Source organism: Protopterus annectens, chromosome 10.part0 (assembly GCF_019279795.1).
Source record: "Protopterus annectens isolate FY-2018-M chromosome 10.part0, PAN1.0, whole genome shotgun sequence".
In the NCBI taxonomy this organism is placed as follows: domain Eukaryota; kingdom Metazoa; phylum Chordata; order Ceratodontiformes; family Protopteridae; genus Protopterus; species Protopterus annectens.
This window is the reverse complement of record NC_056744.1, coordinates 1,622,981,850-1,623,009,228: the sequence shown is the minus strand read 5'-3', so window position 1 is coordinate 1,623,009,228 and position 27,379 is coordinate 1,622,981,850. Positions and strand designations below refer to the sequence as shown.

The following is a 27,379-nucleotide window of genomic DNA, read 5'->3' as shown; positions in this document are numbered from 1 at the left end:
GTCTACCTGATGGCAACCCAAACTCCTTAGTCAAGTTCTCCAAATTGCAACTGAAATTTCAGGACATTGTCTTGCTTTCCAGAGACAACTGCCACATCCAAACATCTTTCCTGAATCTATTCAGACACGAGGGTTTTATCCCACAGTTTGTAGAGGCAGAGATACAGGAATACAAACGGGAGGAGTTAGACCCTCACTCTGCTCAAACTTTTAAAGAATGAAACTGTTGTGCACACATGTAAATAAATTTAGCTGGTTTCCCAATATTCACTGTGGCAGGCTGTGCACCAGCTACAAATTGCTGGGGGCAATGCAATAAGTATTTCTGGTATTGAACAATTAAAATAAATAAAACTGCAGCTGTATCCATCTGTTCTTCCTACTGATGAGCATAAATGTCTGATATCACTGGTTATTTCAAGTCTTCACCAGTAACACTGGGCACAAGATAGTGAACACACCAGTTCTTTTTTGGTCACAAAATCCAAACATTTTTTCAACCCCAATAAAACTCCATGATCCTTGCCCCAAGTGTTTTTTTTTTTTTTATCATCCACGTACAGATGGTAAAGTGTAATCGGTCATGCTCTGCTGGGGTAGTGCCATCATGGAGGTGATGCTGTCTCTTTCATCCTCCTTGTGTACAGTAACCCTATCTGCACTTCTGGGCAATTGAGGAGAATGGACAACAGCTGGTTGACGTGGCTGGATCACATTCTCAAAATCCACCTCGCCTGCAGCCATTTTGTTAAGAAGCTCTTCCACCTACAGGAGGGAAAAACAGATTAAGATTATAACCATGAATTATTTTGCTGGTGTAATACACCTAAGTGGATTACATTAACATATCAAAACCTTTTGTACCAATTACTCCAACTGCTATATTTAGTTTCCCAGCAGTCCCCAAATGTCCACTTACCAACATCCAAATCATTTTATCCCCCTTCCCCCACATTACTGTTCATGTGTCTTTCAACCTCTCCCCAAAGATCCTCTTACCACCTATAGTGCATCTTTCACGGAGATAGAGAAATGCATGAAGAAGTTGGCACCAAATAAAAACTTGGATAATCTTTGGTTCTCAGTAACATGTGCTGCTGGTGTCTATATTATACGTTACTTCATACAGAATGGTAAATCCATTTTTTCTATTAAAATGTACTGGCACATTTTTGAAGGCCAAATACTGTAGAGTAAAGCAGAAGTCCCAAGACAAGAGTAAAGGTGGCACAAATGCAGATCCCACCAGGCACATAACATGGCCACAGGGAGCAATGGAAAGCAAATGTTAATTTGATCCACCTTCTATACTCCGCTCCAATAAAAAGCACTGGGTTGTACAAAGTCATGTTGCCATGTGAAAACCCATTTACTATCAAAATCCATGGCCAAAACACAACTGCCCAAGTGGGTTATACAAAAATAAAAGCACCAAACAAAAACAGTTCAGATGTCAATGGCAAAACCAGGCCCATGAGCTTTAAACACTAAAAGGACTTCAATGCCAAACTGTAGGGTAAAAGATGTACAATAATTTTGTAAAATGTCCAGATGAAAGTGCCAGAAATTCCAGACAGAAAATATGATTGTACAGAGCTATCAGCAGTGCAAAAAATGAAACAAAGAACTTTGCATAGAAAGGATGGAAATTTAAGGCAGATTCCATAGCGCTAATGAAACACTTCAATGTGTGTGTGTAATGTGCCATCCTAGCATCAGATCAAATCTGGTAGCAAAAAGCCTCAACTCTGGTTCAAAGTCCCTTCAGAAACAAAGGGCCACACATTAATGCTGCATGAACTACAGATAAAATATTCAGAGTAAGCAGTTCCACATGTGATCCAACTCCAGGAAAGACCATCAGTACCAGAGCCTAGTTTAGCACAAGCTGAATATCAACAAAAAGCAAAGCTCTTGTTCTAAAATATAGCCCTTTAAATAAATTGTCCACAAACCCTTTGCAGTTTGTAAAACTGGGTGGGATTGGCTGACCAATCAGCAGTAAGAATGTTTGCACATTGACAATGTCACTTATCCCTCCAACACCTCCATGCCACCTTTACCTGATCACTACTAGGTCTAGCACTTTTTGGTGCTGTATTTCCTCAGTCTCTGGTCTCATTAACACCATAATGGAGCACGCGTATACCTCGACTCCAGGCTGCAGGAGCATTGGTGACACGAGCTGGCTATCAACCACTGCCCAGGATGTAGTTTAGGTGTTATCATACTGCCAGGATGATAAGCAGTGCACATGTAGCTGGATTTCATTAATCCTTGCAGGGTAATTTGGAAAAAAAATAAATGATGGGATTTCGTGCACAGCTGGATTTCATAAATCGCAGATCAGGATAGGCGGTTTGGGTGCACTTAAATGCACAAATACAGAGCAGCTCATTAGCTCTTGTCCTTCCATGCAGGGACAAGCAGTCACCCATCTCCCTGATATGGTGCTGGCTGTAACACCTCAAAGACCACTGCAAAGGCCACCATTTCATTAATTCTATTTGTAAAGACCACTGAGGGTTACCATTTCACTATTTCCTCTAGTCAGGATCATCGTAGGGACAGTGCTTTCACAAATCTCCCCTCTGCTAGGAAATGGTAAATTAAGCTAAAGAGCAGACACCTATGTGGAATGCACTTCTCCCAAGACTGCTCCCTCTCTGCCCAACTTATTTTTTGTGTAGTTTGGAAGGAAAATTTTGAACATACCTTGCGAGCATAATCTGCGTTTTCCTTTGGACAATATTTCCCTGATGGATGTCGTTTGCCTTTGTAGGGTCTAAAGAATAAAAGAGTTACATGAAAGGTTTTCAAGTTCAGAATGAAAAGCTGGAATTGATATAAAATAAGCTCCAGAGGCATTACAGGCTATATGCTAAACTGGTCAGGAAGTGCCACAGTTAACTAGGATATCCAGGATATTCTCCAAAATTCATTTTTTTCTGAAATTGCTGTTCTAGCAGAACAGAGCAGATCAATACACAGTGTATATGGAAACTGTACAGAGATGAACCAACTATACTCCCCATACAGCATTACTGCCAACTGAGGTAGGATTCATACGACTGCCCAGATGGTTTGGCACAGCTCCTCCAGACCCTTTCAACTGTACAGCCACTCATTTGTTAAGCTGTCCCCAGAAACCTACACTGGAAAAACTGACAATACGCAATACTTCATTCCTGCTCACTTGGCCAACATTCTTTAAATGTATTGTGCCATAGTTACATGAATTCCAAAACATGTGTAGAAAAAATTTGTTTGAAGTCCCCCTACAGAAGGGACATGCCAATCTGCCCCCAATACCCTTAATGCCAAGATTGCTGGTCTGGGAGATGTGCATATTCAAAATACTAAAACCATAGCGCTAGAATACATTAAACAAATGAGGGGATACAGCCAATCACAATGAGGGGAGTTATGAATATTAGGAATGCAATGCTGAACCCAGAGTGTTGGAATGCAGTAAGCAGATATGCGGGGAGAACCCATCACACTTACCAGTGCAAGGGCCTATCTTCCCTATAAAAGGCTTTACATTTTTTTTCACATTGTTCTATGCATGTTGCATAGAATGCATTATTGCCATTGCAGTACTAAATTGCATTATTGCCACTGCAGTACTAAATACTGCTTTAACCTAATGGAGAATTGGATTAAATGTAAATGTAGTCAGACATTTGAATTCATGTACTGTGATTTAACTAATTGATTCTATTAACTGACATGAAGCCAATTAAATATACAGAAAACAACCTTAGAAATACTAGTTGGGCATTTCAAATCAACATAGCAGTTCACTTTCAGTGAAATCACTGAAACCTCAACTCATGTGCCTCCAAATCCAATTATTGAAGTATTTTCCCCACCCAATAGCTAGCAAGTAGACTGAGCAATGAGAACAAGGGGCTTCCATTGATGTAGAAGTTTGAGCCCCAATCACACAGGTGAAGGAATAGCAGAACATAGAGACAGGGAAAGGCAGGTTTGAGCAGCCAGTGGGTCACTGCCCATCTTAGGTAGAACCACCCACCCTTAAGATGTCCTCTGGAGGATACCAGAGGTTAGCTGTGGATGAAAAGGACACAACAGAAGCCACTAGCACACAAACATTATGCAAGCTGTAGAACACAGCTTGATGAATTTCATCAGCAACAACCCAATTAGTCTCCCTCCTGGTCAGTCTCTCCATCATATCTATAAGAGATGAGATGCCATTAAAGGAAATTGTCTGTATAAAATGACCCCTCAACAATTTATTTTATTTATTTAGAAAAGCTCCACAGTGACAGTAACTATACATTAAGATCATGCAAAGAAAATGTACGATACAGTAAAGTGTTAATTATACTAAACATATACATTAAAGTGTAAAAGTATTATACAATATTGAGTTTACAAAATATTAACAGATTCCAGTATACTAATTCTCCTACTGGGCACTTTTCTTTAGTTAAGAGTTAACAAGGGTGATGGTAACTGCTGCAAGGAAAATGTATGATACAAGAAAAGGAAATTGCTTACTGCAAGAAAAAGTGCCATATCAGGGGTATGGGGGAACATGAACCAGCCCAATAAAGCATGCTGAACATAGCATTTATTCCTATGAAGCGTCACGGAGAACATCTTCATAAACATCTTATAGCAGTTTTGTTGCATCAAATCAGCAGATTTTTACAACTGCATGAGTAGCTACAATGGAATCCTCTGCAGCATTGTGATTTTAAAATGACTCCTTTTTATAAACCTATCCCCATGCACAAGGTTAAAGGGTCTTGCCTGCAATGGATCCTTGGACCAGTGTAAATATCTAAATGTTTAGATCCAGGTATGACTCACCTTAGGCAGTGTGGAAATTAATGTACAAGTCCAAGAATCCTTGATACACCCCCTGATAATTTATCAAATGTAAACATCAGCTGAAAGTGCAGTATATTCTTTAGTCTCTTAAAAGGTTCATCACATTTACCCAGAGAATCAAAGTTCAGATTTTTCAGGCCTGACTCATTTTAATCTGATGGGCAAGTGTTAAAAGTGACTATTGCATTGCAAAGCTATGTTAAGCCACCAAACCAATCACTTATGTTAACACCAGTAAGGAAAGTGCCTTTGAATTCTGTCAAAGCCATATCTTATCAGCAAAGCTCAAAAAGGCAAATTACCAGAGTTTATACAGGGATCAGAACTGTTTAAAACAAGCCACAACCACTATTCCTTCAACTCTGGTACACCCCAAGGCTCGGTACTAAGGCCACCCCCATCTTCACCGTTTTAACAAATCTCCTTTAGGAACCTTCCACATTTAATTGCATCTTTTATTCTGATATGGATATCTTCTGCTCTAATACTGAAAAATAAATTCCTAACTTTCATTTCAAATTTCTATGGAATGGTCTTCACTCTAAACTCAACACTAAAATATACAATCATGGCATTAGTCGCCATGAATCAAGACATCAATTACACTAAACATCAGCCACTGACAGTAATGACATGGTAGTACTATGTCGACAGCAAGCCATTAATGTCCTTTCCCAGCTTTGGGTATGAAGCTTAGCTCCTTACTAAGGATGCAAGGTGGGCCAGAACATTCACTCCCCATCATCATCTGTACTACCTATACATACTGATATTAGTGTCTTTATATTGACATATTAGCATTATTTGTGTTTTTCTGTAGTGGACCCACATACTACATAAAGCTGAAAATAATTCACCCCTTCCTATGAGGGCCATTGCCAAAGAAATCTAAATGGCCCCATCTGAGGACTGTGGCTATTCCTTTAGTACCTTAACATACAACTCTTAATGACCTAGCCCCTCCCCTTAAAAACCTCATCCACTTTAGGAACACTACACACGGCCTCAGGAACTCCCAATACCAAACTATTGGCCTGCCCTGCCTAGCCTATATACTTGCCATAGAAAATACATTTCGCTAAACTAGAAACAGGACATGAACATTTACCAGACATGCACAACTTGTCTGAACTTTTGTAAATCTCTTCAATTCATCATGGACAGCCAATGTTCAACTGACAAAGTTCCACTATATTACCACCTCATGTAGCTCCACTAAAACTATGCATCCTTTTACCAAGACAAAAGCAGTTGCTATAAATATTTATATGTACTGTAAATAACTTCTAAGAACCCATCAGCCCCCAAAGCCTCCATTTCCAAAATGTCCAAATATCTTCAAACCCCCCCCCCAAGCCATTTAACATGTGCTATCTGTACTGTTTGCTGTGCATCTCACGGATAAGCAAGCAAAACCTCAACCCTCCAGATTTTCCCAGAAAGTCTGGATTTTTGGATTATTTTTGGTCTGGTCCTCAAAATTTGTATTTTGCTGGCAAATCACTGGGATAATCTGAGGACTGAAGTCACTAAACAATGACATGCATTTGAGTTTTGACATCAAATCCTTCAGAAAATGTATGTTAAAACAAAACTAGTTACTCTTAAAAAGAGCAATATTTAAAATATGCCCCCATTTTGGTCCAGATTTCTTACACTGAGAAAGATGTATGCTTCTACTGTTAATCCCAATCAGTTTACTGTTCGACAAGTACCACTATCAGATATGTATAGCTTTATTCAATGCATTACTTTCATAAGCACTGCATGCCTTTTGACCCAGGTCATGTCTGAAAAATATCCTTGAACCAGCATGCTTAGTAAATGTATAAAAAGGAATATTAAAAAGAAACAGAGTTCCACAGGTTGACATTAATGTTCATAAAGTTTGAAAGGAATGGCAACTCCACCAGTCTTCCCAAAAACATTTAGACAGCTTGCATGTTTTTCAAGGATTGATCCAGGACTATGCTATCAAGTAATGTGTGCCCTGCTAAGAGTGGGTTAACAAGTTGGATGTTTTGAGGTTTCATTTCCAAAACACATCACCACATTCCTTGAATATTACTCAAAGCAAGTTGTTTCAATATGTCAGACATACAAAGTACAAGTAGTGTTTCTCCTGGAACATCTTGAAAAGGAATGAAATGAGAAACAGATAAAATGATTACATCCAATTAGAAATACCATTTCAATGGCATCTCCTCTTTTGTAAAAGCAGAACCCTACATGCCAGACAGAAAATTCCTCAAGAATGCAGCTCAAATTACGCACTGTCCATGATGCAGTAAAATTCAAGAAAACTGTCCGAGGCCACAGATTAACTGCACAGAGTCCTTGAGAAATGCATAGGTTTCCTAATAGGTGAGCACTAAACAGAATCTAAGTTTTAAGAATGCTTAAGCAAAGAAAATGAAAATTCTGCTGCTGTGCATAAGCAAAACAGCATTCTAGGCATGTGACAACCCTTGCAATGAGTATGCATGCATCAGCCCAAGACTAACAGCCACTAGCATGGCAGACGAGCGTGAGATGGACCATCGCACCCACAGTCTAAAAAACATTTAAAACTATGTTTGATGCTGTACTTGTTGTGGCTCAGCTGTGCTCCTTCTCAGGTAGTGCTATTTTTTTCTCTCAAGTTTTGCCAGAAAGCCACCTTCAAGTGAGGTTTGCCAGCCTTTCCCCAGTTATGGCAAATGCTGGGCTACCACAGAAAGCATGAAAGCCACCACTGCCACTCAAATACAGACCATACTGCGGTATTGTATGCCTTAGCTCCCAGAGGGCTAGCCTTCATTCATAGGAAATCTACTGTCACTGCCACAGATCTAGTGGCACCAACTCCCAAAGCTTGCCCACAAGCTTAGTTTGGCTGCAGTGGGTGTTGCCCAACTGCCATTCCAAATACCACTCCTCTGAACTACAGTATGCCCAGAGCAGTGCTCACCCCTCCAACCCCCCCCCATGCACACCAGCACAAGTATCAAAACCATTATTCTATGCTAGAGACGGCTAAAATCAGAATTTGATACTGGCAACTTCTGCCCAGTGCAGATGCAGAAAACCATGGTGGAGACGGGATGACATTATCACAATAATCCATCCAGAAGGATTTTGAGTAACCACTATCGGGGGGGGGGACGACTCATTAGCATATCCTTCAGGAGAAATTTTACATTTGCCCAGATACAAACTGGCAGAAAAAAATCTGACATTTGCAGATTTATTCTGGGGGTATACAACACAAGACATTTTGTATTTGGTGTTGAGGACCTTTGACAATGCAGGCAGTCATTTGGGAACAGACTACCTCTAAAAAGCACTAACTACAGTAGTTCCAAACTGAAGCAAGGGTTCTGGATTTCAGAATAGCAAATTCTGGCAAAAATGAGGCAATACTTCTAGAAAAACAAATGCACTCATGCTGCATATTGAGGGTAGGATAGTTCAATGAGGATAATAAAACCACAGAAAAAAACTTTCAGAAGTCAATAAAACTGGGCTCCTACACATTTCCTATCCATTTTGGACAACCACAGCATATTATTCTCAAAGCCTCCTAAAAAACAAAGTTGTGAAAAGCAGTATTTGGAGGAGCGGAATATTGCTTCCAGCTTTAACTGTGGTTGTTCTACCCTTATATACACCCAAACTGAGCCAAGAAGCACCAACTACAGAGCATCACTTCAGATCTAAGCTACATTAGGAAATACAGCCTCCCCTAATATTTAAGCAATAACCCATGACTCGAGTGTAGGCAAATCCAGCATTACCCACAGTCATGGGTTACTGCCATTTTAAAGTGACATTACCCAGCACTGTAGTGTTCCTCTGCATTCTTCTCTCTTCTGATGTACTGCGCAGGTGCACTGCAGGTAAAGCAACAGAAGAGATCTGTTGCGGTGTTTCGTGGACAAGATGTTATGAAGGACAATCTAAATACAAGGAAAATACAGTACATAGCTGATTTTTCTTGTATTTTACTGTCCTGTAAGCATATGCCTATAGTCTGGCCACTTCCTTCAGCAAATGGCCTTTGTTATATGCTTGATTTACAATGGGTGTGCTGGATGGGCTGTCCAATCAGCAAGCACATTTTTGAGCAATGACTCAGTTTCATCAACATCTGCTTCCATTTCTGTATACAGCTGTAACTGCATAAAAACAAACCGGGATGGATAAAGATTTTACCAAGATGGAGGACTACAGCTGAGGGTACAGAAATTAGGCAAGAGGAAGATGGAATTTACTGGAGAAAATTAGAAAAGGTAGAGGGAAGCAAATAACTAGAAAGGGAAACACTAAGGTTTATAGACCACCTTCCATGCCAGGAATTGATGAACTACATGAAAGAGTAAGGGGTAGGGAAATACTAAGTGAAAAAAACAGCTATACTAAAATTTAGTTGAATCCAAGATCAGAAGCAGTTGTTAAAAAGGGATAATTGGGGCATATAAAATACTGCACAAGAAAGGTCAGATTAGATTGGGAAGGGAGACCAGAAATAATTTGCCAAGGAAAAAATGAGACTCAAGTATGCAAAGTCCAGGTGGGTTAGGATTCTTGCTTGGGAGTGTGTATAAATTTTATACCCCAAGCTGACCAGATAATTCAGATGTATAGCAAATTCTGGAGGTGTGATGGAAAGATCATAGCTCAGACCTGATCAGGGGATCAGAAAGGTCCCATACCATACATTAGCTAGCTACAGAACTCTATGCCAAAATAAAGTCACATCTCTCCAGGAACTAGAATTACTCAAACCCAATGCCATTTTCTTAGGTGATCTGAACTATCTAACTAGACTGGGAAACCTACATCACCACTAGTGCACAGAGATTCTTAGACTGTCAATACACATGCCCTGGAACAATTAGAGCACCCACTTGGGGATCTTGTCCTAACAAGAGAATTTTGCACCATTCCTTGCGCATCAGTTAGGTCTGACCATAGCAGCCTCCTTCATAATGAAACTGAAACCAGCGAGCCTTTCCACCCAAGGTACCTTTAGAAATTTTAGAAAAATTACCCACTCCTAAGTAATGTTAGTGTGCTTCAAATCCCCAAACAGTTAACTCCATTACATACAAAAATGGAGACCACCACACTATACCAGCATATAAACAGCTGCATAAATAATAAATTGTCAAAGGCAACTCCTCAGATCCCACCACTGGTCAAACTTCATAAACTAAACTGATTAGAGCTACCCAACGTCAGCCAAATGACCATAGCACATATCACAAAATCTGACACTGGCCCAGCATTCCACAATCTCATCCACCCACACACTAACCACAGAACCAAGATCCTCAGACAAAACCCTATTACAAGTCATAAAATCTAATACCACCTATAGAGATGCTTTATATTCCAACCACATCTCCAAAGCCTGGAACTCGGTCCCACAGAATATCCTTACCACCAACTCAGCAAAGTTCAAACAGCTTCTTAAGGCCCACCTAGCCAATAACTGTCAAAGCCCATGTACTGTCCCTGGCTAAGCTTAAGTACTTCCTCAAACATTGTTCACAACCTCTTAAATCCACTTTACTCACCCACACTCCTACTACCCCTCTGCCAAGTCTCCCTGTATTGCTGTCTCAGCTACCCCCTTCCCCCCCCTTTTCTGAAATATCCTACCATATCTTCCCCTCTGTATTCAACACCTCATATCCTGCAAGACATACCTACAAAAACATTACCACCTTTTCTTTCAGCTAACCCCTAATATGCTGCAAGTTATTCCTGCAAAATATGACCGTATTCACAAGTGAGTGCATCAATTCTGCTACTCCTAGAAACTTTAGCTGTAAAGTATCCCAACACATTTGTGCATGCACAACATTTAATACACTACTTTTGAGACTGCACATTGTACTTGCATTGTTTTACATTGAAATCTACTATTTTGTTTCTTCATGGTTTTGTACTGGTTTCTACTATTTTACTTTTGTGGAGCTTTTCTCCCCAGGCCTCCTCTGAAAATGGGCTACCCACCCAGATGGACTATCCCGGTAAACAAAAATAAAATGCAGCTGGTACCCCATATGAACAAATGCAGTGCAAGCCCCCAGTAACAAACCCACATGGTGGAATCATATTAAGGTTTATAAGCAACTCTTAGAGCCCTTGTCTATGAAAGCAACTCAGGAACTTAAAATCCACCAAAGCCAAGTTTGAAGCTAGAATAGCTACCCAAGCCAAAGGAGGCTTTTATATTCATAAACTCAAACACAAGGTTACCTACGCCGAGCCAACAAAGGCTACCCACGCAGAGCCAGAAGATATAGCTAACTTATTGGCTGATAAATTTTTAGCTCTAACTTTATCTCTGTTTGTCCCTCAATATACATGCCTCAACTGACTCTCCATCACACAAAACCAAATCCTAGACGTGCTAAGCTAAAAATACTGCATCAGTGGGTCCTGACAATATCCTTGGATGCATCTTAAACATGGAGCATGATTTAGCCACACCCCTAACACTTCAATCTCAGTCTCAGTCTCCATTCAGGTTTTATACCAAGCAAATGGAGAACAGCTCATTGTGCATTATGGAGGACCCTCCACAGACTCAGGCAATTGCAGACCCATACATCTGAAGATCTGCAAAGCCATATTAAGACTTATCATGGAATTAGGGAACCTTCAAACACTACTTTACCTATCGCAGTTCAGCTTGGCAAAGGCAAGTGTTTACTCAACCTGGTGGATTTTTTTTTTGTAAAAGGTCAAAGTAATGGCAAAATACAAGTTGGATACTAACATTTCCAAGGACCTGGCCTTTAATTCCTATAGGAGATATGATTTTTCACAAGGCTGAAAAACTAAGGTCAAGAAAAAAAGGAAATTGATTCATGACGAGATTGATTATAACAGAAGGCATACTTCACCCCCCCTAAAGGTTAATAACCAACAGCATCTCCCCTACAGAGACAGAGAATGGAAGTAACAATGCTCACCCTTTAGTTCCCCTGGATTCACCACCTCCCTGGAGACTGGACAAGATTTTAAACCAAAGTTTACCAGGTGACACAGCAAGGGCAACATTTCCAGGAATCCCTGCCCAAGAATTTACTGATGCCCCAAAGGAGGAAGGCACAACCAAGGAATCTATGTACAATGGACCCAAGATAGTTACTAATTGGAAGAATGACTTTAAAAAGTGTACAATTACAGTTCATTTGATATTTCCGGAGAGCATGCTTCTCAAGACGGGTTTAATTTTGTTCATCTGTTTGATGGCATAAGTCAGAATATGGAATGTTATAACTCATGTAAGAAATCCCTTACACCCCACCATCTCTGTTTTGAAAAAGAAATCCCTTACACCCCACCATCTCTGTTTTGAAAAAGTCTGATTATGTGAGAATGATGTTTTGAAGACAACACAGGGGTGATTTATAAACTTGTGAATGTGGACAGAATTACTCTGGATCAGTTCCAACCATTCCATCAGGTGTATGAAACCTGACAGGAGTGTGTGCGTGTGTGTGTGGGGGGGGGGTGTCAATTAACAGAGTCCATGCTTTTTTCCAACCAGTATTAAGAGTTCCATGAACAAACATTTCATGCAACAAAATTGCTAGGGCTTTATATGATTTTCAAGACAACCTTACCACTAACAAATTCAAATTTCAATCAAGAATGCATTTCCACAGATTCCCTTAATATTCTGAATCACTTATCGGCTTTTCCCCAGTTAGGGGTCACCACAGCGGATCACTGTCCGCTCATGATTGGCAGTGGAGTTTTACTGTGTCGAGTTGCCAGCCAAGCACCCAACATTCCACAGAAGGCACACATGCACTCACGCCTAGGGCCAATCGTGCCCAATCTACCTACAGCATGTCTGGGATGTGGGAGGAAACCTGAGCACCTGGAGGAAACCCACGCAACCACAGGGAGGACATGCAGACTCCCCACAGAAGGTACCCCAGCCAAGAATTGAACCAGAGAACCTATTGCTGTGAGGCGGCAATGCTAACCGCTGCACCACCGTGGCCGCTCTAATATTCTGAATCACTAAGATTCAGAAACTTGGTTAACACCACTCTACCCAATAGTAGATGCAAAGGTTCCAAGACCCACAAGACTGCCAAGTTTACTGACATGGGGTTAAATTTTAAAAGAGGAGCCCCACACTTGCAAGGATTCTTGAGACTTTCACAGCAAGATACATAAATATACTTAGTGAGAACTTATCTTGGTCACCACTGATAAAGTTCTGTTCATCATACCCTATGACTTGGGCCTGGACTGGTTTTAACTTGTATTATGTCAGCACACAGATATATGGATTAATTATGGTAGTAACTTTCCTTATGGAAATAGTTTTAAACAATTTCATCTGGTTAGATGGGACTATTTACAAGCAGGCTAATGTCACCATAGTGGCTGCACGTGCCCCCATATTTGTGAAAACATTATTGGCCTTTTGGGAGCATAATGTGTTCAGTTCACCCTTTGGTTAACTGCTGCAGTCCCTATGGGTGATTTCTGGATGATAGTGAGGCCAAGATAGAGTTTTTTAAACTCTAAGTTTTGCAATGACTATCTTGATTTTATAAATTTGTGTGAAAGGATTGATCATGCAAACTTTTTTTCTAATCATTAGAGAAGGCCTACATATTTTCCCTACTTCACTGACAACTGGCATCCTTTACAGCAGAAGCAAGCTCTGGTTAAAGGGCAGGTGGTACGACTAGCTAGGATGATTGAGTCAAAGAGAAAGCTTTAATGGATGTTGTCAAATAGAGGTTACACATCAAAATTCCTGGAAGACATTTCAACAAATTAAACAAAAATTTGGATCTTTTTTTGAACCCATTTTGGGTAGTTGTAGAAACATGTAGACTTTAAAACTGGTAAGGGACAATACATTTAATAAAGGTATATCTTGGCTTACAAGGCTAGAGTTGTCCAAAGAAAAAGAATGGCAGGACACTGCTGGAGTTGCTCCTTTTATTAAAACACAAGAATTAGCCAAGGATAAGCGCTTTCGGGTGAAAACCCTTCATCAGATAAGGAGAACAAACATTTCCATCAATTTAAACTGAAAACCAACCAATGAACAGTCAGTAAACTACCCGCCTTTTTTGTAAGGCGGGCTTCAGAGGTACTGTGTCATTCAACCCTGGGCTCCTATGAGCCATCAGCTCTAATATCCATTTGGATTCAAGGGATTCTGTTAATAGCTTTATGTCCCCTCCCCTATTATTTAATCTTACATTGACCACTGCCCTGAATCTGAAAGTGTGTGTAGAATTCAATTCAATGTGCCTATACAAGGCATTATGTATATCCTTATTCCTTATACTGGATAGATGCTGCAATATTCTAATCTTAAACATATTGTTGGTTTTTCCAACATAAAAACCAGAGCACTGCACACATTCAGCCAGATAGACCATATTGTTAGTCCTACAAGTGGCTTTGGCCTTAAGATTATATATCTTACCAGTAACAGGGTGTGTAAAAACTGTATCCTTATTGATAAGGGGACATGCTTTACAAAGGCCACAGGGGACACTGCCTGCTCTATCCTTAAATGGACCTAGAGTTGTGGTAATTTTTTCGGCACACAGAATGTCTTTCAAGTTTTTATTTCTCCTGTAGCCAAAACTAGGTCTAGCCCCAATAAAGCCCTTCAATTTGTTGTCACTCCTTAGGATGTTCCAATTTTTAAAAACTATGTTTTTTATATTACTACTATATGTAAAAAATAATTTTGGGTCCTTGGATACATATCTAGTAGAGGCATAGTCCTTATCCACACCTATCCTTTTATTTTATTTTACATTTGCTGACCGGGCTAGTCCAGCTGGATCAAAGTCCATTTTCAGTGGAGGCTCTGGGAGAAAAGCTCCATAGGTTAAAACAAGTTTAGAGAATACAAATATACATAAAACAAAAGCTATATGCAATTAAGGATAAGACGATATTAGTATAGGTAATACATGTGTAAGAGTAAAAAAAAATATCCAAAACAGGAAAATATTTAAGTAAATGGTTAACGCCTTTCAATATGAAATGTGGTAGTGTCTAGTCATTCAGTGTATCAAAACATTATTTGACAAAATGGTAGAAGATATAAAATTTTTTTTTTTTCTCAACATGTGTGAGATCATTAATATCTATGAAGATGTTATGTCAGAGGAAGTTTCAGGATTTCATAGTAGAGAAGGAAGAATTGAGGTAGAGGAAATAAAGAAGGTAGGTTAGTCAGGGTTGGTACAAGAGCAAAGCCAGAATTTATTAAGATGTGTTAGCAGTTGTTTCTTAAAGAGTGGAAGAGTGGCCAAAGAGGAGATATTAGATGGAAGGTTATTCCATATTTTGCCAACTGAGTTAGAAAAGAGGCAATTACCTGCAGAATTAATAGTTTTGGTACTATTAACTAGGAGTTTGTCTGAAGAACGTAGTTGTTTCAGGTTGTTATAGGGAGTAGAGAGGTTACTGAGAACTGGTGTTTTAGATGGTTGATATAGAATTTTGTGAGCTATTAAGAGTTGTTGATAAATGAGCTTGTTAGGAAGTTCTAGCCAGTCTAGTTGTTTTAAGTTTAGACAGTGGTGAGTTCTAAACTGAGACCCTGTGGCAAATCGAGCAATATTATGGTAAGATGTAGTAAGTTTACGGTTACTTTTAGAGAGATTAGTATAAATAGGGGAAGCATATAGAAGGGTAGAGATAAGGTGTGTTTGGGCTAAGGTGGTCTGGGCTTCAGGTGTAAGAAAGGGTTTGATTCTGTAAAGGGAGCCAATCTTTTTATTAACTGCTTTTATTGTGTTGTTGATGTGACAATCATAGTTTAGATTATTGTCAATAGTAACACCTAGAAGTTTTGTTGAGGGGTCAGGAGAAATTTGAGTGTTATTAGTAGAATTAATAGAGAAGTTTATAGAGGTAGATCTACGGGTAGGTGAAAATAGTAACAATTTGGTTTTCTTAGGGTTAAGGAGTAGACAGCGGTCAGAAAACCACTGTTCAACAGTTAAAAAGGCTTTTTGTGTAAGAGACTGGAGTTCTGTTTGTGAGGAAGCAGTACAAATTATAAAAGCTTCCAGCTCCAGTAAAAAAGCGAGGAGAGATCCAATAAGCCATGGTTTATATTTATTCTCTTTTCTGTTTGCTGTCACTTATATCACTTATTATATCCTCTTTATAACCCCTGTCTTGTAAACAGTGCTTTAGGACATTTACCTCTTTCTCATTGTGTATCCTCCAAGCATAGCCTGGATATTCTACCAACCTGGCCTTGGACAATGTTGGGAACATATAACGGGGATGCATACTATCATAACACAACAAACTATTCTTCCAACAGTCCTTCCTATATAGCTCGGAAGAAAAACCAGCACTGGTCTGTATGATACTAACATCAAGAAAATCTATACAAGTATCTGAATAATTCAATTTGAATCTAAGGAAGGACGTGGTCGAATGTAAATAGCTCACAAAATCCTCCAATAAATCTACGCCCCCCCCCCCCCTCCAAAAGAAAAAGACATCAACAAAACAAGTATACATATGGACATGTTGCATCCATACTTGGTTGTTGAGAATAGCATCCCTTTCCCAAAATCAAAGGACCAGGTTGGCATATGTATTAGCACAGGGGGTGCCCATGGCTACCCCCTGTGCTTGTCTATAGGTCTGCTTAGCCCCTATGAATACATTATTCTCCAAAACCATGGCTAGCAATGTCCTAACCAAAGTTATTTTCCTTTCATCCTCACCCAAATCCCTCAAAACCTCGCCTATGGCATGGATGCCAAAGTTATTGCTAATCACAGTAAAGAGATTAGGAACGTCCAGTGTCACCATTAAAAGATCTTTCTGTGGTTTGCTGTTGTTAACCTCCCCTACCCTCCTCAAGAAATCACCAGTATCTTTAAGCACAGTCTCTACCCTGTTTATGTATGGTCAAAGTGTGAACTCTATCCAAATCGAGATGTTCTCAGTGACCCAACCTCTGCCCGAAACAATGGGTCTAAACGGTGGGTCTACTGCTGATTTGTGAATTTTGGGCAAGGCCTTGAAAATAGGGATGACAGCCTTCCCTATCCATAGAAATTGTAGCAACTCATCACTAATTTGCATTTCAAAATTTAAACGTTTTAGGCCATTATGCACCCCATCCACTAACAACTTAACTCCAATTGGATTTATCGGAACGTATACATTGTTATCAGACAGTAACCCCTGGATTTTATACTTATAAAAGGTAGTGTCCAACACTACCACAGCGCCCCCTTTATCAGCCATTTTTATGACCAAATCCTTATTGGGAGCTCAGATCTTGCAATGCTTTCTGTTGGAGCTGTGTTAAATTATAATAGGCCAAGCTAGAGTTTTTTTTTATTACTTTAAGTTTTGCAATGACCATCTTGATTTTATAAATGTGTGAAAGGATTGATAATGCAAACTTTTTCTAATCATTAGAGAAGGCCTACATATTCTATCTCCCTACTTCACTGACAACTGGCATCCTTTACAGCAGAAGCAAGCTCTGGTTAAAGGGCAGGTGGTACGACTAGCCAGGATGATTTCAGAGTCAAAGAGAAAGCTTTAATGGATTTTGTCAAATAGAGGTTACACATCAAAATTCCTGGAAGACATTTCAACAAATTAAACAAAAATTTGGATTTTTTTTAACCCATTTTGGGTAGTTGTAGAAACATGTAGACTTTAAAACTGGTAAGGGACAATACATTTAATAAAGGTATATCTTGGCTTACAAGGCTAGAGTTGTACAAGACATCTTGAAATGCAAGTTGAAGATATTAAAAATGGGTCTAAACATGGAAAAATGTGACTGTCCACTAGTAACCTTTAGGATGGACAGTAAAACTACTTGGAAAGGGAAAAACATCTATTAATGGTGGAAGGGAATCTCATTTGATGTCAACATGAGGTAGATGCAAGTACTGTCCTTAAGGATGGGGAAAGTAATGGTAAAGGGATGTGAGAGAATGTTATGCCCTAGGAAATGCAATTGTAAGATTGAAAAAGTGGTTTACATTGCTCTTTGTTCACAGTGCCTGTGTTTTTGTATTGGTAAAACAGGAGGACACTGAAGGACAGAATGGACAAATAAGTTAATAGGAATGGTTTATGGAAACAAAGTAATGACCATTCCTTTAGTTTTTTTTGAGAGATGTAATTGATGTCTACTTTAGAGCTGGACCCTGGAAAATCAAACTGGAGAATAAAGAATGAGTGGCAGATTAAAACCAATGCCGCAAGTCTTCATGTCTAAATGAAGGGGGTTTTACTCTTGTCTCAAGTTAAAGCCTTTAACTCGTACACACCGTTTAAATGTTTTACAAAATTCTTAAGCTGAAAAAGTGTTTTAGCATGAAAGTTTTTAATGCGTTTTAGTTTCTGATAAGGAGTGCTGTATCTTTAAATAGTATAGCCCAGTTGTTACTTTGCAGTCTTAGCAGGATTTTATTTAAAAATGGTTATGTTGTTTCATATAATTACTCTGAAGTCCCCCCGATTATTTGGGGATGAAAGCGCTTAATGAATAAAATTGTATTTTTTCTACATAAAGTTAAAAACTATCTCCACATTTTGTCTTTAATGACATTCCAGTCCCAAGCTCATGTTTTCTTGGTACTGTAGCTTTCCTGCTGTAAAGGTTGCCTTTACACATTTAATCAAGACCAAATGACATTCTTGCATCTGAAAAAGTTTTGACCATTTGAAGTCTTGAAGTTATGCTTTCAGTTCATCTGATTAGCTATACAGTTTTAAATCATCCACAAAAAAAAAGTCTTTGCACTTTTTTTGGAAACCAAATTGTAGCCATAACCTAATCTGTTAAATAAACCTATGGGTTATAGGCACACGAGAGCAGCAGTTAACAGTCACCCTGAATATCCCCTTTTGAATTTTTATCCCTAGGGTAAATTTGTCCTTTATCATGGCTTAACTGCAAAGTGGTCTGACAACTTAATCTGTGTAGGGTGTATCTTACACATTTTAAGCACTTACCCATCAGTGTGGGATACTGTCAAATGCTTTTTTGTAGTCCATCCACACTATACTTAGGTTCTTCCCTTTATTTTACAGTTCTCCATTATGACTAACAAATGACTGTTCCATATGACTTGTTACCCTTTTGTTCTATTGCCATGATTGAGTTTTCTTCTAAATGACTAAACTCTGCATCAATTCCAGTGTATAGTTTACATGTTGTCAGAAGGCAAGTTATTGGTCTATAGTGTTTAGGATAACTTGCAGATCTGCTCTTTAGTATTGTTTTTCCTGATGAACAGGTTGTCGGTTTGGTAAGTTTCAGCTTCTTATTCTGTTACTTCTATCCATTCAACATTTTTGTTACATATTCCACAAGATATTAATAGGATATTTCTCCAAAATATATCCATTTATTTGTTGGTGTTTCAGTTCCTTTTGCCTCGTTTCCCAGTTGGGTCATCAATAAATGGTTTATTTTGTGCTTTTCCTTTATATTAGCATAGTTCTGCCTGTGCTGCTATTTTTAGTTTATTGCAAAACAGATCCTAATCTGTTCTGATACTGCACAGTTGAGTATTTGTTGACCTGGTTCTTTGCTATACTCCAACAGTGACTTGTCTATACAACGACTTGTCTTAACTGCTTTATAGTTCTCTGTTGAATACTTTCATTGTGGCATTTGATTTCTCCCCTTCCTATCCCTTACTGCCCTGTGGTTTTGTGGCAAGACATCTATTAAACTGCATAGTAATATAGCCTATTTACTTCTGTTCTCACATGAATTTGTGTTCATTTGTTTTGTCTAACTTTTTTGGGTTTATTGACTTAATGTAGCCTATCATTGATCTTAATAGGTCTAACCATCTTTATTAAAAATCAAGCAACTCTTCCCTTAGTTCATTTTCTTCTAAACTGAGGGCACATTTTTTGTTCTCCATTTTCTGCGAGCATTCTACAGAAAGTTCCAAAGCATCACCTTGTGCCACATGCTCTTCAGTTTCATACAGTCATACACTGCTCTTCCATATGGGAGCTCACTGGCCCATCACTCCACAACATTGACTACAGAGTTGCCACAACTTCCCTGCTCCTTCCCTTGCTGTCCAACTGAACATTTGTAATGGATTCCTATGGAAACCTGCAGAGTATCTTCATATGCCAACTCGGATGTTTCCTGCTCCAGTGATGATTTCTTAATTTGAGGGTCCATTCTTCTATCCTGCTGTGTTGCCTTCAGAGCTAGGATTTTCTACACTAAATACTTCCAAGTAGCAGGAAATCTATAACCTCAACTTCTATTTAACTTCTCCATTACTAATCCTCTTACTTTTATTTTTTGGATTGTAAAAATTTTCCATTTCTGGATGCCTTTTTGCTCGTATTTCTTTTCAAACATCTTTGATGCTGCTTTTTGTATTTACTAGTTTTACTTTCTCCTTTGCAAACATATTGCACCATTAAATCTCTCCCATGTCCATTGTCCATATTTCTTCAGATCTCCTGCTCCCATTTCTCCTTACTTGGGGAACTTGCTCCATCATGCTGTGATATAACCAGTGTTAGGCTTTCTACACAATCCTTCGCTTTGCAGGTATTCCTCAACTTCAGCTTCCATTTTTATTTCTACTGAACTAATTTTCTGTTCTATGGTCCTGCTTTGCGATCTTTGTATTGTGAAGCTTTCCATATCTGGATGCCTTTGTCCGCGTTTCTCTTCAAATATCTTTGACCTTCCTTTTTTTTGGCTTTCTCCTTTCCATAAATATTGCAACATACAATCTTTCCCATGTCCAAATTTCTTTGTACCTTTCAAAAATCTCTTTGCACTTGTCACTTTTTCCCCAAACTGCACAAGGTTTCTTGGTCTATATAAATCTTTCATAAACCTGTTGCATTAATAAACACATTTTTATTTGAAGCTTCCTACAGTTTGAAAAATTAGAGGAAAGAATGCTTGCACAATCTTTGTACATCTTCTGTCTGGAAATTCTGGGCTTCTTATCCTCAGTCTGGGTTTCTTATCCTCAATCCACTCAATCTTTACGGCTCTTTTTTGGCCCATCAGTTTATGATTTTTCTTTACTTTCCTTCTACAACATGGGGGGCTATCATCCCAGAGCCTGGCCTAGCCCTATTGTTGAAATATTTGTCTTGAGGATTCTACACCATTTTTTCCAGTGTGCCAACCAGGATCGGTCACTTATCCAGAGTCTTGTGCACCCATCTGTCCTTTATTTTAACTACTTCTATCCATGATATATGCTATATAAAAATACCATGTACATTGTTTTTACAAAATCTCACCAAGACAACACCAGAGTCCACCTCGTGAAGGTACTTGCCAAGACTTTAGGATTAATTCAGTTACAGCACTACTACTTGCTTGCTAATTCAGCATCTTCATTCAGACCCCTAATTGGGCCAAGCAAAGTGTTTGCTGCTGCTGTAGGTTCTTGCTGTTCCATCTCCAGCAGCCTTCTTGCAACCTTAGCACAAGGATTAAGAACAAAGCCCCAAAGTTGGGGACAGATTTTAAATATTTCAAGCCAGTTTTGCATTAAAATCCATTTATGAATATAAAGCTCAAAGCTGAAATTTTATTTAGTGATGGCACTCAATTTGTCAGAAACTTACATTTGGTAGAATGCATATGGCCAGCAGGTCACTCTGCTCCAGCATAAAACTAGACATTAAAGAATGCCGAAAGGCACTTCATATCAGAAAGGCCCTTAAAATACTCTTGAATTTTTACCATAAAAGTACTCCAGCTACTGTGTACAAATATACACATGTGAAATTACTAATACAGTAATGTACTTTTAGTTGGAGGTTCCCCCAATGGAAATACCAAGCTATTGCCAGTCATACAATAATGCAATATTCCCCCATAGATGAGCTTATTTTAAAGAAAGTTGCACACAGCAGTTGAAAAAGATTTTAACAGCAGGATTAGAAAACTGACAAATACAGTGCTGGGAGTGCAAACAAATGGAAGAATAAAGATCAATCCTTTATCTGAAAGGCGGTAAGAACTAGGGGGGTGAACTTGAATCAGATACAGCAGCCTCAGGTCAAAAACAGAACCAGAGTGGCCCTTTTAACAGAATATGTACTGGCAAGTATACTGATGTATGAAATGTCCAGAGCTGAGGCAAGGATGGCAACTTCCCTTGTCAAGGGTGCAGTATACTGTGAACAAGTGACATTTAACTATCCGCAATGACCCTTGTACTGCCCTGTCTGCCTCATACACAATGCTTCTTGTACACATTTTATTTTATACACACGTATGTATATATTTATACACATATACACATCTACATAAACACGGGAGATGCTACTACCCACTGTAGAGCTTATAAAAGCAGATAATCCCAGTGCACTTTATATCACTAGATTGTACGCCAAATCAGGTATCAAACATTCAAAAATCATACCAAATGTCTAGTATTGTATAGTAGTCAAATGTTGATGTAGCTACGGTGAATCACTACTAGCAAACAATCCTCAAGTCTTTCCAAGCTCAATTAAAATCTCTAGAAATCAGCACACTGTCACTAACTACAACCTACTTGCACCTGCCCTCCTACCTCCTTCCTAACTTCTATTCCTCTGTCTAGTTTGATCCTCTACCTACTAGGACTATACATATATTGTTGCACAATTTAACTCTGCATAGCTGTTATTCATAGCGCTGTACAGAAAACAGCAAGACACTTTGTTCTTTTGTTATTGCTCTGTACTTAATTCCTGGACTGAAAATTAAATTTAGTGATTAGTTGTCTAAAGCAGGAGCACAAGATTAAGATGTCTACTGGGATATTTTATAAGGTCACCAACAAGTTTGAGCACAAGATTAAGATGTCTACTGGGATATTTTATAAGGTCACCAACAAGTTTGAGCACAAGATTAAGATGTCTACTGGGATATTTTATAAGGTCACCAACAAGTTTGAGCACAAGATTAAGATGTCTACTGGGATATTTTATAAGGTCACCAACAAGTTTGAGCACAAGATTAAGATGTCTACTGGGATATTTTATAAGGTCACCAACAAGTTTGAGCACAAGATTAAGATGTCTACTGGGATATTTTATAAGGTCACCAACAAGTTTGAGCACAAGATTAAGATGTCTACTGGGATATTTTATAAGGTCACCAACAAGTTTGAGCACAAGATTAAGATGTCTACTGGGATATTTTATAAGGTCACCAACAAGTTTGAGCACAAGATTAAGATGTCTACTGGGATATTTTATAAGGTCACCAACAAGTTTGAGCACAAGATTAAGATGTCTACTGGGATATTTTATAAGGTCACCAACAAGTTTGAGCACAAGATTAAGATGTCTACTGGGATATTTTATAAGGTCACCAACAAGTTTGAGCACAAGATTAAGATGTCTACTGGGATATTTTATAAGGTCACCAACAAGTTTGAGCACAAGATTAAGATGTCTACTGGGATATTTTATAAGGTCACCAACAAGTTTGAGCACAAGATTAAGATGTCTACTGGGATATTTTATAAGGTCACCAACAAGTTTGAGCACAAGATTAAGATATCTGCTGGGATATTTTATAAGGTCACCAACAAGTTTGAGCACAAGATTAAGATGTCTGCTGGGATATTTTATAAGGTCACCAACAAGTTTGAGCACAAGATTAAGATGTCTACTGGGATATTTTATAAGGTCACCAACAAGTTTGAGCACAAGATTAAGATGTCTGCTGGGATATTTTATAAGGTCACCAACAAGTTTGAGCACAAGATTAAGATGTCTGCTGGGATATTTTATAAGGTCACCAACAAGTTGGAGCACAAGATTAAGATGTCTGCTGGGATATTTTATAAGGTCACCAACAAGTTGTACAGGTCTTAACATTAATCCATGTTCATTTGTAGAAATAGTTTCAGTACTTATGAATTTTGAGCTCTGAACAGTCTAGTGCAATAATTGGGACAAATCCCAACACTTACCCAGGGGTCATAACATTTCTAAACAAGTGAGGGAGGGGAGGCTGAACAGCAGTCATGGTGAATAGCATCATTGAAATTGAGCTGAATACCAACTAGCCTTTCACTAAATCATAGGAAGCCCATGGGTAACGTCCCACTTTTGAATTAGTCGCCCAAGTTATAGTTCAAATCAACTTTGGATGCCAAAAGGTTCAGATCCATGCCACAGATTTATAGCAAGATGAATGCAAGTTTTACTGCATATATATGACTTAGATGTTGGCTACATATGCCATAAAGGCATATTCAGTAACTATTGCGATGCTAAGACAACTGGGTTAATTGACAGGTAATAGATGGAGTTCTTGGATGCAATGGCATTTTGTCAGTACGGACCCCATCTGTACTCAGTCCATTGCAGTGGCTAAAACATTACGTTTAAGGCCTGAAGAAAACATGCCTTCCATAATGACAGCAAGGATTACTACACCTCAGGTGCACAATGGATGTAAGGTGCCTAAAATTCAAGACTACAGTGCACACAGGAAGCAGTAGAAATGAAAGTGAAAATGGCTCTGAAAGCAATAGAAATCAAACTGAAAACGGATAGTCAGGGCATTCACAAATCCAATGAAAGCCAAGCACAACTAGGAAGGCTGAGATGGATACACAAAGGCATCTTCGGCAGAAAGCAAGGCATTACCCCCCCCCACACCTTCTAGTTCCCAAATGCAAAGTTAAAGTGGCAAGCCAAGAAAGGTTGGTAAATTACCTTCCCATGTTCTGCACTGAGCAACACCAGAAGAGCCATTCATACCAGCTACGACAGATACATTTGTTGGGGTCACAGAAGGACAATCAGCCCTGCAGAAACAAGTGTCAAAATTTAGGAAGTCACACAAAATATTGAGCATGTGGGAGAGTGTTGGGTTTCCTGGTTCAGCATACAAGGATTTTTAAAGCCCAGCAATGAAGTATTGTTGATTGAAAATCTTAATATGAAGTAACGTTAAGGAAACTGCTGAAGTCTTAAAGCAGGATAACATTTGCTCTCCAAACATGCATGCCTGTTTTGCAGATTGGGACAATCACCTTGCGCTGCAGTCTCTCTAGATCAAAGAGAAGCAATTAGTTATTAAACAAGTTGGAGGGAAAAACTACAGCCAGTGAACTCCAACCAAGGATTAACTTACTATTCCATGAGTAGTCATGCCTGGTGTTTCAGAAAAGAACTTAATAAATTTATTTCTATGGCTGATTAATAAAGCCAGATAAAACCAATTCAAAACTAGCTTTTAAAATGTGGTGGTCTTGTGGTTTTATTTACTCTATTTACCTTGATCTTCAGATCCATAGTATAAGGCCATACCAAACCACAATAGCAGGACAAGGCCCTTCCAGCCATTCAGGTTCCACCTCATACCATTCCCTTTAGCAGGGAGATTTAAAACATCTGAGCATATGTGCTCCCTCACTAGAGGGAAGTGAATGGTTACAGGGAATTACAAAGTTTGAGATGGTTAAAACCAGTAAGACCTAAAAATGTCAGTAGAGAGACCACCACCAAGCTGAGCATAACTACACAATGTAGTAGTTTCCAAGAGTAGCCTTTGATGTTTCAAACGGGAAAAACACTCAAAACACAATTTGTAGCCATGAAAAATAAAATGCATACGTACGTTGCACAGGATCTTCTTGGCACACCATCTCCTAAGTATAAAGGAGAAAACAGTTAATTCTAGTACACACATTGTAGCTGCATTTTGTGAACATTTTATGAAGAGATCCCCTTTCTGGGTAGGACTAGCAATCATTCAATAAATTTGGTAACCTCTACTATTCCTATAAACAAATGTTAATAGTTTTCCAACACGCCCATGTCATACATGGCTTTATTTGGGAAGCCACAGGTATGGGGTGTTGCATTTGGTGCCCTCATAGGAGCCATTGTAATCCTCCAACCTTTACAATGGCAAGTTTTAGAGCATTTCAACACTCACTATACTAAGCTGGGAAAAATCTTTTTTTTTAGCATTTTGGTTAAATATTTCTAGCGTGATTCAGTCTGTTTAAAACTGGATGTTCAACCTCTAAACATTTGCAAAAATACATGGACTGTGCATATGGCACCAATAGGAGTACAACTGGAAATGAAAACAAGCCAAGTGATTTTGAAAAGCAATGAAAACTGACCACACCCACAAAACATCTCAGTAGGTAGGAGGCAATGATTTGCCTAAATCAGCAAGGTATTCTCGGTAGCCAAAAATAACCTAACAGAAGCAACTATTGCATACATTAATCTTCAGTAAAACTCATTTTATGATGCAAGCCAATTCATAACTTTCCCTTTAAAGCACAAAACATTTGAGGCATTGCAAGTTTAGTCTTTCATACCACCAAGGCGGGAATTTCAGCTCCAAAAAATAAAATTCAGGGCACCATCCTTAGAAAACTGCAAGACTGTTTCTTGTACAAACAGTGTATGATGTGGTATTGTACATCAAGGATGCAATGTCCAATTCCAAAGGTTGGTCACTTATACTTGTGCACCCCAAATGTACAGTACCTTATCTAGTCACCCCTCAAAATTCATCAGTTGCCTGATCTATTTGAGATAGATTCTTTCTTGCTCCTAATATTGACCGAATGACTTCATGAGCTGGCACTGGGGTGGTTCTGAAGAGAACAGTCCATCCAGCACTGTAGTACTGCCACAAAAGGGGATTAAATAGAAAAATTAGCATTTAACTCTACAGCTACACCAACTTCAGAACCACCACATAGGAATCCTTCAAGTGATGCAAGTTGCACCCGAGGTCAATCTAGTTAAGACAGGTTCTGTCATACAAAGCAGGTCTTTCCCAGCTAAATGTAATTTAAATACTAAAATGCATGTAGGTAAATGAGGGTATACCGAACGCCATTTCCACGTATGCTTAATCACAAAAAAACAGGATGAAGGGAACCAAAATACATGCCCTATAACATGAAAGAAAAACCCAAGTTCTGGTTAACCCCATTGTCATTATCCATTTGTGCCTCCAGTTTGGTACCAAAGGACATTCAAAACTACAACAGTATTGCTAATCTGGAAGTTGAGCAAAAGTCTTAAGATACCACAACACCCACTAAACAACCCACAGCCTCAGTTAGCCCAAGTCATCTTAGGCAGATGTTTCTAAGCTAAAAGCTTTTCAAATCAGAGGCATAACGAGATAACAGCCATAGCAGAAACTGTTGACATTCCCTTTCCAAACATTTCCAGAGAACACAAAAGCTCACCTTTGCTCTCTGTAAAAAGTGTCAGCTGCTCCTGTCGCATGTCCTTTTCCTGGTTCCTGAGGAAGACAATTCAATATAAAAGTTTTATATACTAGACTTCCCATCACTTAACACTAAATGTTTACCTTGGCTGGGTAGAGCATTTTTAAAGGAGCAATCCAAGCAGAAAGGTATCGCAAATCTACTTTTATACCATAAAAACCTCTACCCTCACTCTTAGGACTGCTACAGAAGTCTATTTGTGTGATCTTCCTTTCTGCATACCCAATACT

At 38.9% G+C, this 27,379-nt stretch overlaps 1 protein-coding gene across 2 annotated transcripts in view; it reads right to left on the bottom strand.

The window, feature by feature from the left end:
* Positions 1-490: 490 nt before the first annotated feature.
* LOC122813799 (developmental pluripotency-associated protein 2-like) overlaps positions 491-27,379 on the bottom strand; it is a 54,721-nt gene continuing 27,832 nt past the window's right edge. For both annotated transcript variants that reach the window (XM_044086315.1, XM_044086314.1), the window contains exons 6-9: positions 27,108-27,163; positions 25,502-25,532; positions 2,716-2,785; positions 491-765 (exon numbers count right to left, since the gene is read on the bottom strand). In XM_044086315.1, the coding sequence (XP_043942250.1) occupies positions 550-765; positions 2,716-2,785; positions 25,502-25,532; positions 27,108-27,163 (373 nt within the window). In that variant the 3' untranslated portion in view covers positions 491-549. The remainder of the gene's footprint in view (positions 766-2,715; positions 2,786-25,501; positions 25,533-27,107; positions 27,164-27,379) is intronic.